A 21,587-nucleotide genomic window follows, 5' to 3' on the forward strand; every position below is an offset into this window, starting at 1 on the left:
ATGGTAAGATTTCTTTCTTCTTTATGGCTGCGTAATACTCCATTGTATAAATGTACCACAGTTTCTTAATCCAGTCATCTACTGATGGGCATTTCGGTTGTTTCCAGGTCTTGGCTATTGTATATAGTGCTGCAATAAACATAGGAGTGCATAAAGATTTTTGAATTGGTGTTTTGGATTTCTCCGGATAGATACCTAGGAGTGGGATTGCTGGATCATAAGGTAGTTCCATTTTCAGATTTTTGAGATATCTCCAAACTGTTTTCCATAGTGGCTGCACCAATCTGCATTCCCACCAACAGTGCACCAGCGTTCCCTTTTCTCCACATCCACGCCAGCACTTGTTGTTTGTTGATTTATTGATGATAGCCATCCTGACTGGGGTGAGGTGGTATCTCATTGTGGTTTTTATTTGCATTTCTCTAATGGTTAGTGAGGTTGAACATTTCTTCATATGTCTGTTTGCCATCTGTGTGTCCTTTTTAGAAAAATGTCTCTTCATGTCCTCTGCCCATTTTTTAATTGGGTTGTTTGTTTTTTTGGAGTTGAGTTGAGTGAGTTTTTTATAAATTTGTGATATTAACCCCTTATCAGATATATCATTGGCAAATATATTTTCCCAATCAGTAGGATCCCTTTTTGTTTTATTGATGGTTTCCTTTGCTGTGAAAAAGCTTTTTAGTTTGATGTAATCCCACATGTTTATTTTTCCTCTTACTTCCCTCGCGCGAGGGGATATATCAGTAAAAATCTTACTCCGGGTAATGTCTGTGAAGTTTCTTCCTATATTTTCTTCTAGGAATTTTATGGTTTCAGATCTTACATTTAAATCTTTAAGCCATTTTGAATTTATTTTTGTATGTGGTGTAAGGAGGTGATCCAGCTTCATCTTTTTGCATGTGTCTGTCCAAGTTTCCCAGCACCATTTATTGAATAGACTGTCTTTACCCCACCGTACATTCTTGCTTCCATTGTCATAGATTAAGTGGCCATATAGGCATGGATTTATTTCTGGACTCTCTATTCTGTTCCATTGATCTATGGGTCTGTTTTTATGCCAGTACCATGCTGTTTTGATTACTGTAGCCTTGTAGTATAATTTGAAGTCAGGTATTGTTATACCTCCCACTTTGTTCTTATTTCTCAAGATTGTTGAAGATATCCGGGGTCTTTTGTTATCCCATATAAATTTTAGGATTATATGTTCTATTTCTGTGAAAAATGTCGTTGGTAGTTTGATAGGAATTGCGTTGAATATATATATTGCCTTAGGCAGTATGGACATTTTAACTATATTAATTCTTCCTATCCATGAACATGGTATGTGTTTCCATCTATTTGTATCTTCTTTCATTTCTTTCTTCAGTGTCTTATAATTTTCTGAGTACAGATCTTTTACTTCTTTGGTTAAATTTATTCCCAGGTATTTTATAGTCTTTGGAGCAATTGTAAACGGAATTGCTTTTTTAATTTCTCCTTCTGATGTTTTATTATTGGTATATACAAATGCAACTGATTTCTGAATATTAATTTTGTATCCTGCTACTTTACTAAATTCATCTATCAGCTCTAATAGTTTCTTGGTGGAGTCTTTAGGGTTCTCTAAATATAGTATCATATCATCTGCATATAATGACAGTTTTACTTCCTCCTTACCGATTTGGATGCCTTTTATTTCTTTTTCTTGTCTGATTGCTGTGGCTAGAACTTCCAGCACTATGTTGAATAGAAGTGGAGAAAGTGGGCAGCCTTGCCTTGTTCCTGATTTTAAGGGGAATGGTTTTAGTTTTTCCCCATTGAGTATGATGTTAGCTGTGGGTCTATCATATATGGCCTTTATTATGTTGAGATATGATCCCTCTATTCCCACTTTCTTAAGGGTTTTTATCATGAATGGCTGCTGAATTTTATCAAATGCTTTTTCTGCGTCAATTGATATGATCATATGATTTTTATTTTTCATTTTGTTAATGTGGTGTATCACATTAATTGATTTGCGGATGTTGAACCACCCTTGCATGCCAGGGATGAATCCCACTTGATCATGGTGTATAATCTTTTTAATATATTGCTGAATTCTGTTTGCTAGTATTTTGTTGAGGATTTTTGCATCTATGTTCATTAGCGATATCGGCCTGTAGTTTTCTTTTTTTGTGGTGTCTTTGTCTGATTTTGGGATCAGGGTGATAGTGGCTTCGTAAAAAGTGTTTGGGAGTCTTCCCTCTCTCTGGATTTTTTGGAAGAGTTTGAGGAGAATAGGTGACAATTCTTTTTGGAACGCTCTGTAAAATTCACCTGTAAAGCCATCTGGTCCAGGGCTTTTGTTTGTTGGGAGATTGTTGATTACTGATTCAATTTCCTTGGTGGTAATCAGTCTGTTCAGGTTTTCTGTCTCCTCTTGAGTTAGCCTTGGGAGGTTGTATTCATCTAGGAAATTGTCCATTTCTTCCAGGTTGTCAAATTTGTTGGCATACAGTTGCTCATAGAAATTTCTTAGGATTTTTTGTATCTCTGCGGTGTCTGTTGTCACTTCTCCTCTTTCATTACTGATTTTATTAATTTGGGTCCTCTCTCTCTTTTTTTTAATGAGTCTGGCTAAAGGTTTGTCAATTTTGTTTATCTTCTCTAAGAACCAACTCTTGGATTCATTGATCTTTTGTATTGTTTTTCTGGTTTCTATTTCATTTATTTCCGCTCTGATCTTTATTATCTCCTTCCTTGTACTCCCTTTGGGCTTATTTTGTTGTTCTTTTTCCAGATCCCTTAAGTGTGAAGATAAACTGTTGATTAGTGATGTTTCTTGTTTCTTTAGGTAGGCCTGCAGTGCTATGAACTTCCCTCTTAGGACTGCTTTCGCTGCATCCCATAGATTTTGGGTCGTTGTATTTTCATTTTCGTTTGTCTCGAGATATCTTTTGATTTCTTCCTTGATCTCCTGTTTGACCCATTCATTGTTTAGTAACATATTATTCAGCCTCCATGAATTTGTGTGTCTTCCAGTCTTTTTCCTGTAGTTCATTTCTAATTTCATAGCACTGTGGTCAGAGAAGACAATTGGTATGATTTCAATTTTCTTAAATTTATCCAGACTTGCTTTGTGGCCTAACATATGGTCTATCTTGGAGAATGTTCCATGTGCGCTTGAGAAGAACGTGTATTCTGCAGCATTGGGGTGGAATGCTCTGAAAATATCGGTTAAATCCAAGTGGTCCAATGTGTCATTTAAGGCTGTTGTTTCCGTATTGATTTTCTGTCTGGAAGACCTGTCCCTTGTTGTCAGAGGTGTGTTGAAGTCCCCTACTATGATAGTGTTACTGTTGATCTCCATCTTTATGTCAGTCAATATCTGTTTTATATATTTAGGTGCTCCTATGTTGGGTGCATAGATGTTTACTAGAGTTATATCCTCTTGTCGAATTGATCCCTTTATTATTATATAGTGTCCATCTTTGTCTTTTAATATTTTCTTCATTTTAAAGTCTATTTTGTCAGAGATAAGTATTGCAACTCCAGCTTTTTTCTCATTTCCATTTGCATGGAATATCTTACTCCAACCCTTCACTTTTAGCCTGTGTGTGTCTTTTGATCTGAGGTGAGTCTCTTGTATACAGCATATACAAGGGTCTTGCTTTCTTATCCATTCAGCCACCCTATGTCTCTTGATTGGAGCATTTAAACCATTTACATTTAAAGTGATTATTGATAAGTACATAGTTATTGCCATTTTTAAATTTGTGGATAAATTGTTTTCGTCTTTCTTCTATTTACAGAAGTCCTTTTAGTATTTCTTGCAATGCTGGCTTGGTGGTAATGAATTCCTTTAGCTTATTCTTTTCTGGGAAGCTCTTTATCTCCCCATCAATTTTAAGTGATAGCCTTGCTGGATAAAGCAACCTAGGTTGTAGGCCTTTGTTTTCCATCACTTTGAGTATCTCCTGCCACTCCCTCCTGGCCTTCAATGTTTCTGCAGAAAAGTCATTTGATAGTCTTATGGGAGTTCCCTTGTATGTAACCCTCTGTCTTTCTCTTGCTGCTTTTAGGATTCTCTCTTTGTCTTTAATCTTTGCCATTTTAGCTATAATGTGTCTTGGAGTGGACCTGTTTGGGTTTATCCTGGTTGGAACTCTCTGCACTTCCTGGACTTGTATGTTGGTTTCCTTCATCAGGTTAGGGAAATTTTCAGACATTATTACTTCAAATATGTTCTCAATCCCTTGTTTCTTCTCTTCACCTTCTGGTATTCCTATGATGCGCATGTTGTTGCGCTTGATGTTATCCCATAGGTCTCTTAAACCATCTTCATTGTTTTTTATTCTTTTTTCTTTCTGTTGTTCTGTTTGGGTGATCTCTGCTAACTTGTCTTCTAAGTCGCTGATTCGATCCTCTGCTGCATCTAACCTGCTGTTAATTCCTTCAAGTGAGTTCTTTATTTCGGTAACTGTGTTCTTTAGTTCTAACTGGTTGTTCGTTATGATTTCTACATCCTTCTTGATGTCCTCTCTAAGTTCCTTAAACATTCTTATCATCAGTATTCTGAACTCTGTCTCTGACAGTTTGGTTACCTCTGCTTCATTTAGTTCCATTTCTGAAGGTTTCTTCTGTTCTTTTATTTGGGATATGTTTCTTTGTTTCCTCATTCTGGCTGACTCTCTGTGTTTGCTTCGATGTATTAGATAGGTGCCCTGGAGTTCTTAGTTCTTGCTGGATTAGTATATAATAAATGTCCTTTATATTTGACTTGCACTACTTCGTTCTTCTCCCCTACGTGTGCTCTAAAAGTGACTCTTGTGTTGTGTATATTGTCCTGTTAAAGAAGATCCTTAATTGCTTTTCGCTTGTGAGTAGGTGGAGTTAACTCCTAGGCTGACTAGTTGTAAGACTTGGCTTTGCCCACGCAGGGTATTCTGCTGCGTGAGGATTGACCGCTTAGATGTGGTTTGCCCTTTGGCCTCTATGTGCCTGTAAAGAATCCCCTCTGAGTGTATCACTTGTAGGTCAAACCCGGTAGTACTCTGGCTTGGTCTGGAGTTGGCCGCTGGGTATGTTGAATCTTGTGCCTCTTAAGCTGGGCACTGGTAGGGCAATTACAGAACAAAGCAAATCACCAAGCACAACAATAACAACAAGGAAAAAGTCAAATACATTCACATGTAAAAAAACAATCGACAACCCCCACTCGACATAGGCAAAGATGTCAAAAATATAAAGACAAATCAACACAGAACAAAAACAAACAAACAAACAAAAAACAAACAAACAAAAAACAAACAAACAAACAAAAAACACAGCGCCAGTTGTGGCTTAAGCCCACCAAGTGATCTCCAAGTTGTTCTCTGCTGTAGCACAGAATCCTCACTCGACAGAGGCAAAGATGTCAAAAATATAAAGACAAATCAAAACAGAAAGAAAAGAAAGAAAAAGAAAAAAAAAAAAAAAAAAGACAGCGCCAGTTGTGGCTTAAGCCCACCAAGTAATCCCCTGCGTATTGTGCAGGTAGAGCCGGTCACCTGATGCCCAGAGTGACTCTGAGGCTGCAGCTTTAGATGCGTGGGGCTGAGGGGTCTGGACAGTAGGTTTTACAAAGTCAGTGCAGTTTCTGCCCTTGCCGGCACATATGCACACCGAGAATAGCACCACCAGCCCTGTGTCCAGCTCTCCTGAGTCTTAGGGCACCTCTTCCCTGTGTGTGTGTGTGGCCGGCAGGGAATTCCTCAGCTGCTGAAAGCTGAGTGCTGTATATACCACTTACTGCTGATCCCTGGGAGTGCCTCCGCCGATGTAATTGCCACGCCCTAGGCAGGCCAGAAAGTGTGGGGGCTGGGGATGGAAAGAGGGGTCTTCTCTTTCCCAGCCCAGCTGTGTCACACCCCACCCACAGGCCAGAAACGGTGGTATCTGGGGGTGGATGAGTCTTCTGTCTCCTAGTCCAGGGCAAACCACACTCTTCTCAGCCTCTTCCCTGGACCAAAGCCAGCGGCCAGTCTTCCCTTAGCCCAAACCCCAAGGCTCCTCTGTAATCTGACACTGCTCTTCAGATCAGGAGCCAGTTTAAGTCTCTGGAAGGGTGGGGGTAGGATTGGAAGAGCGGGGGGAGGGGCCCAGGTATGGAGTTTAATAGTCTCAAATGCTAGATATCCTCCCTCTGCGGGAGGGAGAGGTCTGCTCTGGGACGCAAAGTAGAGTCCGGCACTTGGCTTTTGTGTTCTCTCTTTTGTCCTGGGAACCCCTGCGTCTCTGCAGCTGGGGATGTGTTTACCCCGCTCTAGGCTGGCTAGAAAGGGTGGGGGCTGGGGATGGAAGGAGGGGTCTTCTCTTTCCCAGCCCCGCTGTCTTAACACTCTTCCCGCAGGCCAGAAAAGGTGGGGGCTGGGGGCGGAAGATTCCCAGCTCCTAGCCTCCTCCCTGGGCCCGCCTGTCTTCCCGGAGCCGGGGCTCCAAGGCGCCTCTGTAATCTGCCGCTGCTCCTTAGTGCAGGGGCTAGATCAAGTCTCTAGAAAGGCGGGGGCAGGGTCAGAAGAGCGGGGGAAGGTGCCCAGGCACGGAGTCTGTGTTCCTTGTCCGGCCCAAGGACCAACTGAGGTTATTAGCTGAAGTTAATGCTGGATATGCTGCGCCTGCAGCGGGAGAGGTCCGCTGTGGGACGCAGGGCAAAACGCCCACCTCGTGGCTTCCGGGCTCTCCTCCGTCCTGGGATATCCTGCGTATCTGTAGCCGTGGGTGTGGGCTGGAATTTCACAGGCACAGGTGCGGAGCAGATTTCCACAACCCGAGGGTGGGGGCCGAATTTCTACCGCCACAGGTGTGGACCGCGATCCCAACCCGCGTCCCCACCGCCGCCGCAGGTGCGGCGTGTCTCCGCTTCGCTCCCTCAAAATCTTTTTTTTTTTTAAAGAGAGACTTTAGGAGCCACTAGGACTATGCCATCACTATTTAAGGGATAAGAGTCCAGGATTACTTTTAACACTAACGTACAAGGTAGCTCCAGACTGAGGATTTAGAAGCCAACCCATAGAAGAAAGAGTAAAAAGGCCCCATCACAGAGTACATGTCTTATAAACTACTGTGATAGCTTAGTCTTGCCAGAGAGGAGACAAGAGGAGCAGAAAAGCTAGGGACTCAGCCAATAAACACTTCCTCTGGTCTCAGCTCTGCCATTTCCTGGCTGTGTGGTCTTGAAAAAATTACTTTGCATAATACATATTGTATATTATGATCTATTTCATATGTACTTAGAAATGTTAAAAAACCCTTCTTCTACATTGTATGGATTAATAAGTTAATATTTTTAAAAGCTATAAGATCTACCTGTGGTCTTCAGACAGGTTTGTCTGGACAAAATAGTGTTTAGATGATTTCATATAAAAATATCGATTTACAAGTTATCTTGAAGGTGGGAAGATATGTTACCACATGGAAACACTCAGTAGAAACCCACTGAGAAGTAGCTAGTCCCTTAAGTTAACACAGTCCCCACTGCTCACAGTCTGAGTGTGTACTTGATCCACTTATTTCTATTATCACCTTACTCCTCTAGGTATTTGATCTAATGGATCCCTGTTATGAATTCTGAATCTCTCTCTCTCTCTCTCTCTCTCTCTCTCTCTCTCTCTCTGTCTCTCTCTCTCTCTCTCAAAACACACACACACACACACACACACACACACACACACACACACACACACACACACACAGAGCCTGGAGGGCTTTCTTTAGCAATGAAACCAGCTAGTGATCTGGGTTTTGCAAAGCTTTTCCTGGTCTGCAGTTTCATCTGACTCCCGTATATCACTGTTACATTTTGTTTACAATTGGAATGTTCTTGCTAATACTTCTATCCCCCTGCACACTGTTAGAGGAGAAAAAGCATTTTTCCTCTCAAACCTATCAGTCAAATTGACGTGAAGCAGAGACAGAACAGAGCCTCCTGCTGGGCCAGGAGTGGTAATAGCAACCACTGGACAGAAAGGCTTTGACAGGATGGATGGGAATGTGGCCAGCGAGTGACCAGCAGTGAGTGAGAAAGGAAAGAGCAGTTCCGGCCTTGCTGTGAAGAAGTTCTTTTCTCCCCTACTTAGTGAAGTAATAAACACATGCAGGTAGCCAGCAGTGCTAAGAGTAGTTCATCTACCACTGACTTACAAAGGTCTATTCACAAGTGCTTTCAGCAGCCCCTAGTTGTGGTTTTCTGTCTATAAAATGAGGTGGTAGAAACTTAAAGAATCTTCCAGTTGTAAAATATTTTATTCAAATTTAATATGCACACAAAATTTAAATATAGTTATTTTAATTTCATTATTAATTCCGAATAGCCACCATTTATCAAATATTAATATCTCATGTGTCCAGACACTACGATATAGGGATTTGATTCGTGTAATCCTCACTATACCTAGTTTACAAACATGGGAACACTTGATGCCACATCACACAGGAAGCAGTGGGTTGAGAATTCAAGCCCAGGATAGTGTGACTTCAAACTCTTTGTTCACATCGTTCTACTCAGACTCAGTAAATACATGGAAGTCTGAGGTGGATATAACAAGGAGGAGGAAAGAGTAAACTTTGGGAAAAGCAGGGTTTCTCAGAGACCTCATTGCTATTGCCTCAAGACCAGGCTGTTATTCTATTCAGTTTTAAAAGAGTGTTTCATAGCAGGGGCTTTGGATTAAGGTAAATCTGAAAATAAATGTTGTCTCTCTAATTTTATAGACTTGGGGAATTCTTCAATTCTCAACCTCAGTATTCTTACTTGTGAAATAGAGAGACTAACTTATCTAATTAGTTAATAAGAGAGTGTATGAAATATACCTTGTGGAGAAACAATATAATATGAAGACATAACTATTCCTGCATTTCTGAAATGTATTCTAACATATTATTGTGTGTTCTTGTTTTGGCACTGAGTGAATTTAATTTGCTACTTTTCATTTAAAATGTGTTTCAAGGATGTGAAACAAGGATGTTTCAATATCAGAACACTTCTCAACACATTAAAGAAGACAGTTATGATTATATTAGTGGATGCTGAAAAAGCATTTGATAGGATTCGTTAAGTAAGCTTATTAAGAAACAAAACTGGACTTTAAATGAACTATTTAAATGTTATAATGTTTACCCAAAGATCTAGCAGCCAACCATTGTTGTAATAGGTGAAACACTAATGCCATTTCTATTAAAATCAGAAACAAGATTTGAATGTTCACTTTCATTCAATCTTTCATAATGGGTTGGTGATTCTAGTGAATTAAATAAGAAAATGAGATAATTTGTATAAATATTGATGAAAAGTTACCACCCATCTACTCTTACTTACATATGTTATATCCAAATAAAATAAAATAAATTGCTATAATGCATATGATAATTTGGTAAAATATATATTAATGCACAGTGAAAACTGTTTTTCTCTATCTAGCAATATGTAAGTGGAAGTAAAAATGGGTAAATGTTTTATTTATAATAGCAATAAAACCATACATTTAAGAACTACATGGAAATTAATTTAATTAGAGCTAATAATTTTATTGAAAAATACAAAACAGATATTACTAAGTGAAACATTTTTCATATATTATTGGATGTGAAAAATTATTATTATAATGTTGATTCTCTTACAGTCAATCTATAAAAACAATGTAACTCCTTTTAGAATTCCAAAGCCCTTATTTGTTTTGTGAGAGGGGGATCACTTTATATCACATATTAACAAACTCACAGTATGAGGCTACTCTAATGGATCAGTGGCATATGATTATATATATGACACATATATATCAAAATCCATAAAGTATCTATAAAGCAATGTACACCCATATATGTATATATGTGTATTTAAAGATGACGCACATAGTATTTTATTTTGGTGAAAAAAAGAGAATGTATTTAATAGATTTTGCCACCAGTTCATATTCACCTTGATTAATATAAGTTTGGACTTATGACACACAAATGTTTAAAATGAAAACTATCACAATTTTAGAACAAAAGCATGAGACTATATGTAGAACGTAGGAATCAAAGATACTTTTTTAAAAGCAACATATGAAACGCCAAAATTATAAAGGAAAATAAAGGTGGATATAATTATATAAAAGTATATTTGCTTGCTTGAATAAGGCCAAATACAAATACTGTATCGATAAAGGCATAAAACTTGGATCTCTTGCAAATTTATATTTAAAACATAAACAATACAATAAAAATGGATGAAGTTTATTTGAAGAGGCTATTCATAGAGGCGGAAACAAAATAATCAATACATGTGTGAAACACGTTTGTTCTTACTATTAGGGAAATTCAGCATATAGTTAAATATGGTAATTCTCACTAACAAAATTGATGAAAATTTAAGAACAGTGGTAACAGTGAGTTTTAATGGATATGCAAGAAAAAGGCACACTCCTACATAAGTTAGAAATATGAATTTGATGTGCCTTTGGGGAAAGGCATCGACCAATAAATGTTGAAATTAAAAATGTAGAACCCTTTGCAATCAGCAGTTGATGATCTGGAGATCAGTCTTATAGAAATAAAAGCATAAGCGTACATGAAGAGCTGCATAAAAATGTTTATTACAGGATTGTTTAGAGTGGTATAAAACGCACACTTGTATGGCTGTAACAAGACCTAGATTCTGGCCCTTTCAAGGCCATTGATCTGTAGTGTAACAGTGGGTAGACCATTGCCATTTTCTGAGGTTTGTAAGCTTTCATCAATATACTCGTACACATGCACACGTCTAGGAACAGGCATATGCATCCATGTGTATGTGCTTCTGCATACCTGAATGACCATTTCATGTATGGTGAACTGAGTTCTCAGTCATAGAAAACTTTGTGTCAGTTAGCCTTGAGCAAACAAATGTGGAGAGGCATCTTCCTCATTGAGCACAACCCACCTTTCTGGGCTGCAACCTCTTGAGTATTCTCTCTCTAATCTCCTTCATCTTGACACTATAGAGAATAGGGTTTATCAATGGAGGAAGCAGGAAGTGGATATAGGAGAGAAGAGTATGGGCAGGCTGAGGGATTGGCACCCTAAGATGGTCAATGAGTGCCAGGAGGATCATGGGCACGTAGAAGAAGAGCACAGCAGAGAGGTGGGCAGCACAGGTTTGGCCAGCCTTCCAGCGATTCTCACTGGATCCCAAACCTTGCAATACCCTGCCAATTAGACCATAAGAGAAGAAAATAACCAAGGGGTCCGATACCATAGCTGACAGGACCACAAAGAGGCTATAGACGGTACCCCAAGCTCCTGGGCAGGCCAATCGGGTCATATCTGGATGCAAGCAATAAGAATGGGTCAAGACCTGTGGGTGGCAGTAGGGCATGTGGGCCAGTAGAAATGGCAGGGGCAGATGGAGACCCAGGCTTCGGAAAACAATGGCCAGGGTGATCTTACTGATGACATCATTGGTGAGGAGTGTTGGGTAGTGGAGAGGGCGGCAGATAGCCAGTGCCCGATCTATGGCCATGGTGAGTAAGACAGAAGACTCCATGATGGAAAAGACATGGACAAAGAACATCTGTAGGAGGCAGGCTGAGGCAGGGACAGCATGAGCATCAGCAAGGGCAAGACCCAGCAGAGTGGGCATCAGGGCTGTGGCCAGGCCAACATCAGACACACTAAGCAGGGAGAGGAAGAAGTACATTGGGCGGTGCAGAGTGGGCTCCAGGGCAATGATCCAGAGGATAGTACCATTGCCCAAAACAGAGAGAATGTAGACAGTGATGAGGAGTATTGTCCACCAGGAGGGTACAGCTGACAGGCCTGGCAGGCCCACCAACAGGAAGGTGGGGGCCATTGAAGTGCTGCTGTTGGGGGATGCCTGGGTGAGGAATGTTGACATAGTTCAGAATCCCACTTAGAACTCTGGAACCTGAAAACTGATTAGAAAGATTTACTTAATCTTATGACATACTTGCATCATGTTTTCTAAAACAGCTTGCCTTTTACCTCCTCTGCTCTACCTTGCCCCCCACAGGTGTACACATACACAAACATATTCTCTACCCCTGTATACATACATTCTAATATTTATGCCACAGTCATACCTTACTTTGGAGTTTTTCTATGGCCGTCCCTAAAGCTCTGTTTTTCTCTTTAAATTGTTTTTCCGTAATCATTTAATCCTGCCTTTCCATGTAACTATTTCCTAATATCTCTCTCTCTCAATGTAAACACCTGGGAGAGGGTTTATACTCCTGTATGTACTTTTTCTTTTCCTTTTATTTTTTTTAAAAATTAAAGTTTATTGGGGTGACAATTGTTAGTAAAGTTACATAGATTTCAGGTGTACAATTCTGTAATACATCATCTATAAATCCCAACGTGTGTTCACAACCCAGAGTCTGATATTTTTCTTCTCCCAATCCCAGGCCTTCTGACTTCTGTGCTGCCTTAACACACTCACATTTCAGTTCACTTTGAAGTTTCTCCTTAAGGTCACCAATTAGCCATTTATTACTATATCAAGAAACACTCATTTTCTTAAATGGATTTAACTGTCAGAATTTAACTTCTTAGTTCACCTTCCTGTGCCCCATCCAATTTATACATTGGTGTTTTTGAGGGATCTTTATTTGGCTCTCTTCTTTTTCCTTAGTAGTCTTATATACTCTCATGACTTCGACGAAGCTCCATGAGCTGATGAATCATGAATATATCTCCCAGACTATTCTATACTCATCTCATCCTGGAAATCCTATGTGGATGTCCCATGTATTTTAAATTCAAATAATCCCAAACAGATCTTAACAGATGCATCTTAAAACCTTTTCCAGACTCAGTTAAGAGAGAGTGGTGGGAAAAATTTCAAAAATGACCAAAAGAAAAGGAGAGAAGCATATATTGATTCCCTAAGTCAGTTGGTGGCATTACTACTCACCAATTTCCCAAAATAAAAGCCTCACAGTGAAAACTCTTCATAAAACAGAAATATAAAGGAACTTCCTCAACCCGATAAAGAGTGTCTATGAATAAACCTAACATCATACTTGACTGTCAGATTTAGAATGAGAAAAAAGTTATCTGCTTTTGCTACTTCTATTGAACATTGTATTAAAAATTCTAGGTAATCCGTTAAAGAAGACAAATTATAATGTCTGGTTTGGTAAGGAAGTCATAAAATGATCTTATTCACAGATGACATGACCCTATTTGAAGAAAATTGTAAGAAATCCATCAAAAACCGACTGAAACTAATCAATAAGTTTAACAAGACCACTGGATACAAAGTCAAGACACAAATATCAAGTGTATGTATATATAATAGCAATGAACAACCTGAAAATAAATTAGGAAAACTATTTTACTAAAAAAATATTAGATTGGTGCAAAAGTAATTGTGGTTTTTGCAATTATTCTTAACCTTTCAAACCACAATTACTTTTGCACCAACCTAATAGAATCAACAATTTAAAATAGGAATATTTTTAGCAAAAAATACACTATTTGTACATTGAAAACTACAAAAACAATGCTGAGAAAAATGAAAGAATCTCTAAGTAAATGGAGAGCTTTCCATATTTACAGATTAAAGACTCAAGATAGTCAATATAGTGAAAATACTCATAAATATGAAATCTTTAGATACCTCCCTGTCATTCCCAAATTTATCTTTAGTTTCAACAATAACACCAACAAAAGGCCAAAGTCCTTTTTGTAGAAACTGTTTTTAAGCTTATCCTAAAATTTATATGGAAATGCTTTGGAACTAGAATACCCAAAATGATTTTGAAAGCAAGAAAAAAAAGTTGGGAAAGTTATACTACCTAACTTCAGAAACTTGCTATAAAACAACACTAGTCAAGATAGGGCATAAAAGCAAATATATGGACTAGGGGAACAGAACAGAAATCTTGCAATGAACTCCTGCATATGTGGGCAATTGATCTTCAACAAGGGTGCTGATGTACAGTGAGTAAAATAAAGTCTCTTTACCAAATGGTGTTGGGAAAACTGGATATCTACATGCAAAATAATTAAATTGTAAATATTGCACAATACATAAAATCACCTTAACATGGGCTAGAGATTTAAACATAAGACCTGGAACTATAGAAGAAAACATAGGGGGAAGTTTCATGACATTAGAATTAGCAATGATTTCTTGTATATGACACAGAAAGCACAAGTAATAAAAGCAAAATTAGACAAATGGGACTACATCAAATTTAAAACTTCTGTACAGCAAAGGAAATAATCAACAGAGTGAAAGGTAACCTACTGAATAGGAGCAAAAATTTGCAAACTGTATCTGATAAGGGATTAATATTCAAAGTATATAATGATCTCCTATAACTCAAAAGCAAACAAACAAACAAAACCCACTCAATTTTAAAAAGGCAAAGAAACTGAATAGAGATTTCTTCAAAAAAGACTTACAAATATATTCAACATCATGAATCATCAGGGAAATACAAATGGAAACCATAATTAGATATCACCTCACACCTATTACGATGGATATTATAAAAACATAAAAGATAAGAATTAATGAGGATGTGGTTAAATTGGAACCCTTGATGGTTCCCACTGTTGGTGGGAATGTAAAATGGTGCAGACACTATGGAAAACAGTATAATGGTTCCTCAAAAAATTAAAAGTAGAATTATCCTATGATGCAGCAACCCCACTTCTGGGTCTATATCCAAAAGAATTGAAATCAGGATCTTGAAGGATATCTGCACTCCCATGTTCACTGCAGCATTATTCACAATAGCCAAGATATATAAATAACTTAATCAATGGATAAATGGGTAAAAAAAATATGTATATGCATATAATGGAATGTTACTCAGCCTTAAAAATGAAGGAAATCCTGCCATATGCTACAACATGGATGTGTCTGGAGGACAAACTGCTAAGTGAAATATAGCTGTTACAGAAAGACAAATACTGCGTGATTCTACTTACATGAGATATATAGATAGTCAAAAGCATAGAACAAGAAAGGAGAATGATGGTTTCTAGGGTTTAGGAGGAGGGAGAAACAGGCAATTGCTGTTTAGTGAGTATGAAGTTTCAGTTATGTAAGATGAAAAAGTTCTAGAGATCCTCTGTACAACATTTTGCTTATAGTTTACAACTTAAACATTTGTTAAGAGGTTAGAGCTCATGTTAAGTGTTCTTACGATAAAAAAATTCACAGCAAAAATAAAATGTCATAGCAATGGCATCATATATAAAGTTAAAAGACAAGGAAAAGGTGAGACAGTGTCTCAGAATGGGACAATTTTTGCAACTTACATTACTGAAAAAAGTTTAAATTTAGAATATTTAAAGAATTACAAATAAATAAGATGTGGGCAATCTAATATTAAATCAGGCAAAATATGAACAGTGATTTATATAAGAATAAATACAGATGCTAAACAAATGTATAATAAAATCCATCTCAGCAGTTACCTTAAGAATACACATTTTTAAAAAATTGATAAAACATTTCCTACCCATCATGTGGAATAAAAATCACAAAATTTGATAAAATTATATTCTGGAAAATATATTAAAGCACGATTTTTAATCAATGCTATCAATATTATAAAATTATGTAGACCTTAGGGAAAGAATTTGGAACATCTCATTAAAATAAGAAATTTACTTGATTTGACAATTCTAGTTCTTGATATAGCTCTCACAGAGAAAGACTTTCACATGCATAAAAAGACATTAAATATTTTTGTTTGCAAGAGGAAAAAGTAGAGTTCTTCATAATTCTCATATTAATTCTGGTAATTAATCAGAGAGATGGTCGTGATGCATGAGTTTCAACAGCTAAGAATGAAGATATTTTGTTGAGCTGAAAAATAAAACGCATAGTATTCATGTATTGTGGTATCATATGAGTATATGTTTTAAAAGGCTCCTAAAGTTTCTATCTCCCTGATAGGTATATTTGTACACAAGTATCTAGAATTAATCTGGAGAGATTTGCATTAAATTTATTTCATTAAAGTCCTAATGACTGGGGGAGGGGACTAACATTGAATTGTGGATAGGACTCAATGGTGACTTTGGCCTTAACTCTAATACTTTATTTTTTTCTTAAAAAGATATATTTTCATATGAAATGAATAACTATCAATTATTCAGTAAACTCCATTGTCTCATCTGAAATTTTTCTTCCGTTTCTAATTGTTTTCCTCGTCAATGGTGCTTTGGTTTTTGCTGAGGCTTTTGTTTGCATTATCCCAATTGGCTTCTCTGCTGCTAATTCTCCCTCCATACAGATCCCACAGTTATTTCCAATTTGCAATCTGATAATGTGGCTGTGGCGTCTTCCCTTTTTTAAACCCATCTGATTTTCCTCTGTTAAAATAAGGGCCACACCTTTATTTGTCATAGAAACCCTTTCACCATCTGGCCCCAGACAATCTTGACTGCTTAACCCGTTTTTATTTCTGCTTCCATCTTAGCCTTCCAGAACTAGTGGGATTCTTCAGCTATGTTATTGCTTTTTACACTTTCAAAGAATACATTTTATAAGTGGAATTTCCTTCTCCCTCTCTGTATCATCATACTTCATATATATCATGAAGTTCCAGCTAGGACATTGTTGCTCTTCCTGAACCCCTGCTGAGCACCTCTCCTCAAACAGCTCCTGGGTAGATTATTTACCCTCTCCTATCACAGTGTGGAACATTTTCTAACATAGTTCCTGTCGTTCTCAATTATTAATGTTTCTATGTCTTCCTCCTCAATGGATTGTTACTTCCTCAGGACATGGTTCTTCATTTTATTCATTGTTGTGAATCCAGTTTCTGGTTTACATTAAGCCTCAAATAAATGTGCTTCATAAATCTTTTATACTTCTATTTTGTGCTTTTGCAATTCTATTTCTCTAAATTTTCTTCTGGATATGGTCCCTCTTTTTGAAATGCTCACTTAATTTTATTATTCCATAGCTATCACCTTTCTCAAAATATTCCCATCCACCCCTCATGTAAATCCTCCAAAATGTTTCTTTCTTCAGGGGAGTCCTTTTTTCCCCCCAACGTATGTTTTTGGTCTCCACTCTCTCCTCCTCTGACTCTTGAATTCTCTGCTTCTCTTCCTGAAATGTACCCTAGATTGAGCTTCTTCTGAGTGTCTAGGCTTGCAATATGGAGAACAGAGAGGTTCCTCATATATACTATACATTTACGGAACATTCCTGCTCATCAAAAACAGGTCAGGTAGTGGAACCCGGAGTAAGATTTTTACTGATATATCCCCTCGTGCGAGGGAAGTAAGAGAAAAAATAAACATGTGGGATTACATCAAACTAAAAAGCTTTTTCACAGCAAAGGAAACCATCAATAAAACAAAAAGTGATCCTACTGAATGGGAAAAGATATTTGCCAATGATATATCTGATAAGGGGTTAATATCACAAATTTATAAAAAACTCACTCAACTCAACTCCAAAAAAACAAACAACCCAATTAAAAAATGGGCAGAGGACATGAAGAGACATTTTTCTAAAAAGGACACACAGATGGTAAACAGACATATGAAGAAATGCTCAACCTCACTAACCATCAGAGAAATGCAAATAAAAACCACAATGAGATACCACCTCACCCCAGTCAAGATGGCTATCATCAATAAATCAACAAACAACAAGTGCTGGTGTGGATGTGGAGAAAAGGGAACGCTGGTGCACTGTTGGTGGGAATGCAGATTGGTGCAGCCACTATGGAAAACAGTATGGAGGTATCTCAAAAATCTGAAAATGGAACTACCTTATGATCCAGCAATCCCACTCCTAGGTATCTACCCAGAGAAATCCAAAACTCCAATTCAAAAATCTTTGTGCACTCTTATGTTTATTGCAGCACTATACACAATAGCCAAGACATGGAAACAACTGAAACGCCCATCGGTAGATGACTGGATTAAGAAACTGTGGTACAAAAAAAAAAAAAAAAAGAAACTGTGGTACATTTATACAATGGAGTATTATGCAGCCATAAAGAAGAAAGAAATCTTACCATTTGCAACAACATGGATGGACCTCGAGAACATTATGTTAAGTGAAATAAGTCAGACAGAGAAAGACAAATGCCATATGATCTCACTTACAAGCGGAATCTAAAGAAAATAATAAGTGAATGAACTAATCAGAGACAGTTTTGGAAACATGGAGGAAAAAACTGAGGGTTGCTAGAGGGGCGGGGGGGTGGGGATAAGGGGAAGGTGAAAGGTTTAGAAAATAGTCGGTAACCACAAGATGGCCACGGGGTTTTGAAAATTAATTTGGGGAACGTACAGAGGGATAGTGGATGGGGGGAGGGGGGTTCACACAGTGTGAGGGATATAAATGATAAATGTCTAAGTTTTGCTTTGTCTTGTGCACCTGAAACTAATTAAAAAAAAAAACAACGGGTCAGGTAGTGGATATGCTTGATTATGGGTAAAACAGAAAGAGGTTTAGGATAGGTGCTTGTTGAGCAAAGACTTTGAGGCTTTTGTGGGGCTATTTAAGCTATCACATGGGAACTTTCATGACAGATTCACTCCTTCCCAGATTTTTGAAAGCCCTCTCCTACATGCCTAATTAATATAATCTGCCATTTACACTATTCTCACACACAAAAAGATACATTTTATAATTATTACCCATGTCCACACATAATATAGACATATGCATACACACACGCTTATCCACATTGGTACACAGAAACACACACTGACACATTCATAAGAAAGGTTTATATTCATGGACAGAAACATTTTTGAGGCAGACGCATATCAAATTAATAGGTACTCAAACAAAAACTGTAATCCATACTCATGCATGCTTTCAAGGATACAGAAATGTACAAATGCTCATTTCCTAAGATAGAAGCACTTCTGTATATGAACTGATATATATGCATGTACTCACATGAAGAAGCATGTGGAAACAAAAGCACCTGCATGTGCACATATGTGTTATTTCAAACACACACACACACACACACACACACACACACACACACACACACACCCCTACCTCCAAAAATCGTGAATGGCAAATGTTCTTAACCAATCTTTTGCCACCTCACACAATCACAGGCAGGTAGAGTCAAAGATTCAATCATTTTTCTAAAACACACATATGCAGGCAATGAGTAACTTATCCCTTCACATACACAAATATTCATCAGATGTTCACAAACATCCCTTCAATAGTCAGTGCATACACATATATACATCAGAAATACAGGGGAATCGTAAACATACACCTTACAATCACTTCTCACGTCACTCATTTAGGCCCTCCTTCTTATTTTCCTTCAAATATCCAATAGGTTGCTACAAAGACAAATAATGTTCCTTATTCTCAAACTGAAATGCTGCTTTCTATAGATTTAATTCTATAATTCAAACTGAAAGTTGGGGACATTGTCACCAAAAGATATTTATAAATACTGAATGATGTTTTCTAGGACAGGACACACGTTTCATTCATTACCACATTAGTGTCTTGCCATCTGAAAGACAAATGACTGTTCCTAAAGGGATGGAACATAGGATATTTGGTTATAGGGGAGATTTGATGCTGGTATAATGGAGGAATCTAGCAGTCACATACAGATGGCAGAGTGTTGTGAACAAATTTGTGCCCAGACTTAGTCCTGGTTGTTTGGACCCTCACCACAATCTTCCCTGCTACTTACCAGACCAGCATTGATGAGCGTGTGTCAGATAGCGTCTTTGGTTGCAGATGAATGCTGCAGTATTAGAATGGCTTCAAAATGTGGCTAGTGTGAGGGGATTTATAGCATCAAATCTCTAGGAGTTGTGTCATAGGGGATAAACCAGAGTAGGAAGAAATGGTTAAGAGAGTGGACTTATCAATCCCTCCATATAATGAGAGACCCTCATTTGTCTCCACATTAACTCTGACTGTACTGTAAGAGATATTGTCAGTGCTGAGCACCAAGAAATCTGCTGGAGAGAGGTGGTGTGACCCATGGGTAACCACCTAAAAAAGTATGAGATCACATCAGGTACATTATTAAATATAGATATGGTAAGAAACCTACGTATACAGGGAGCATAAACAAATCAGCATAGTATGTGGGGTGAAAGAATACAATATCCTAGGGAAGAGTAATGATTAGGTAAGTCATAGGGCCCACATTTAGAAAATAACCTCCCATATTCTTAGTCCAAATCTTTATGGAGAGTTGGAATATAAGGCAATAATCAGTTCTGTTGCCCCCCTGGGGATGCCCTGAAGAACCTGGGGACAAGGACCCCAGCGGACCATCACTGAGGTAAGGTAGGTAGAAAGCCAGCCCATATGTATAGAAGATACCACTACTGAATTTTCAAGGTTTCCCTAGTTCCACCATCCAGAGTTTCTGGCCACTAGTAAACTCAGAACTGCACTATACAATTTTAAGATATCCGTCAGTGATATGTTTGGTCAGCAAAGTCTGTTCCATGTGGCTTCTTAGTTCTAAAGTATAATGTTGAATGTTGAGTCCCAATTTCACATAAGGCATACTTTGTCATAATCCTTGCCTTTGTACCTGCAGTTATCTCTACGTTCCCTCTATTTTCCATCTCAGGAAACAATTCATCCTTACTAGAACTCAGTTGCTACCAGCGCCCATAACCTTCTATTACCCCTTCCAAATGAATCACTCCCTAATCTCCTACCTCTATGCATCACTTTAACATAAACTAGTGCATTATTGTACTTCTTCCCATGCCTTCCTACTACTCTGTGAGCTAGTCAAAGACAAACACTATCTTTTTGTATTTTTCACTCATGTAATAACAGCATATTTCCATTATACATGAAAGAATTAAATGTTTTAAAGAATCTGCTTATACGGAAATCTCACTCACTGTCGAGATTCTGAGCCCCACAGCTCCTTACCTTCTATAAAGGGCACTGTGCTTTTCCGATCTCTCCATTTGTTCCATCCCAATTCTGTAGCCCTGATCGACATTCCGACTCTTCAAAAACTGAAGTAACTTATTGAAAATGGTCAAAATCTTTACGCTATCTCCTTTCTGTTCTTCCAAGCTCAGAAGCAGTGACTTCCACACCAATTTCTCCCTCTTCTTTCTTGTTTCATCTCCCCACTTGCTATGCTCTCCCCATTGATTTTTACCACCTCATCTTGAGTCTTATTCTTCTTTCCCACCCCATGCTTCTCCCTTTGCGCAGTTCACTCACCACACTCGTTTCTCCCAGCGACCCTCACACTCTTTGGTGTTCTAGCGGACTGCCTCAGGTGTGTTCTTTATGGCTACCCTTGTTGTACCCCATCTGCGTGAGTGAGTGGGGTGTGGGATACTGGAAGGGTGAGCACAGGTGTCCAGTCTCTTGTTGCCAGAGCCCCATGGGGAACCTCGATGAGAATGCTGTGATTAGTTAAAGGCTTGCTGTTCTGCCCAGAGGAAGCACCACAATGACCTTTGAACTGCAGCAGGATGGAAGAATTCCTCCATGCCTAGCATCCAGTCCTTCTCTCATAACCCCAGAAACAGGTTCCCCTCCACCTCACATTAGTCCTGGGCTCATAGGCCCAATGGGTCCTGATACCCTGTCCTGATATCCTGTCTCGCCTTGGCCTGTATGCTTTTTGACAATTACC

General features: G+C 38.3%; 1 protein-coding gene across 1 annotated transcript; it reads right to left on the reverse strand.

Moving 5' to 3' along the window:
- Positions 1-10,879: 10,879 nt before the first annotated feature.
- Positions 10,880-11,851, reverse strand: OR51S1 (olfactory receptor family 51 subfamily S member 1). The gene has a single exon (XM_019715839.3). It carries the CDS (start codon positions 11,849-11,851, stop codon positions 10,880-10,882), a length of 972 nt encoding a protein of 323 aa, XP_019571398.3.
- Positions 11,852-21,587: the final 9,736 nt, after the last annotated feature.

This window comes from Rhinolophus sinicus, chromosome 14, assembly GCF_057876585.1.
Source record: "Rhinolophus sinicus isolate RSI-liver-muscle chromosome 14, RSI-T2T, whole genome shotgun sequence".
NCBI classification, from domain to species: Eukaryota; Metazoa; Chordata; class Mammalia; order Chiroptera; family Rhinolophidae; genus Rhinolophus; species Rhinolophus sinicus.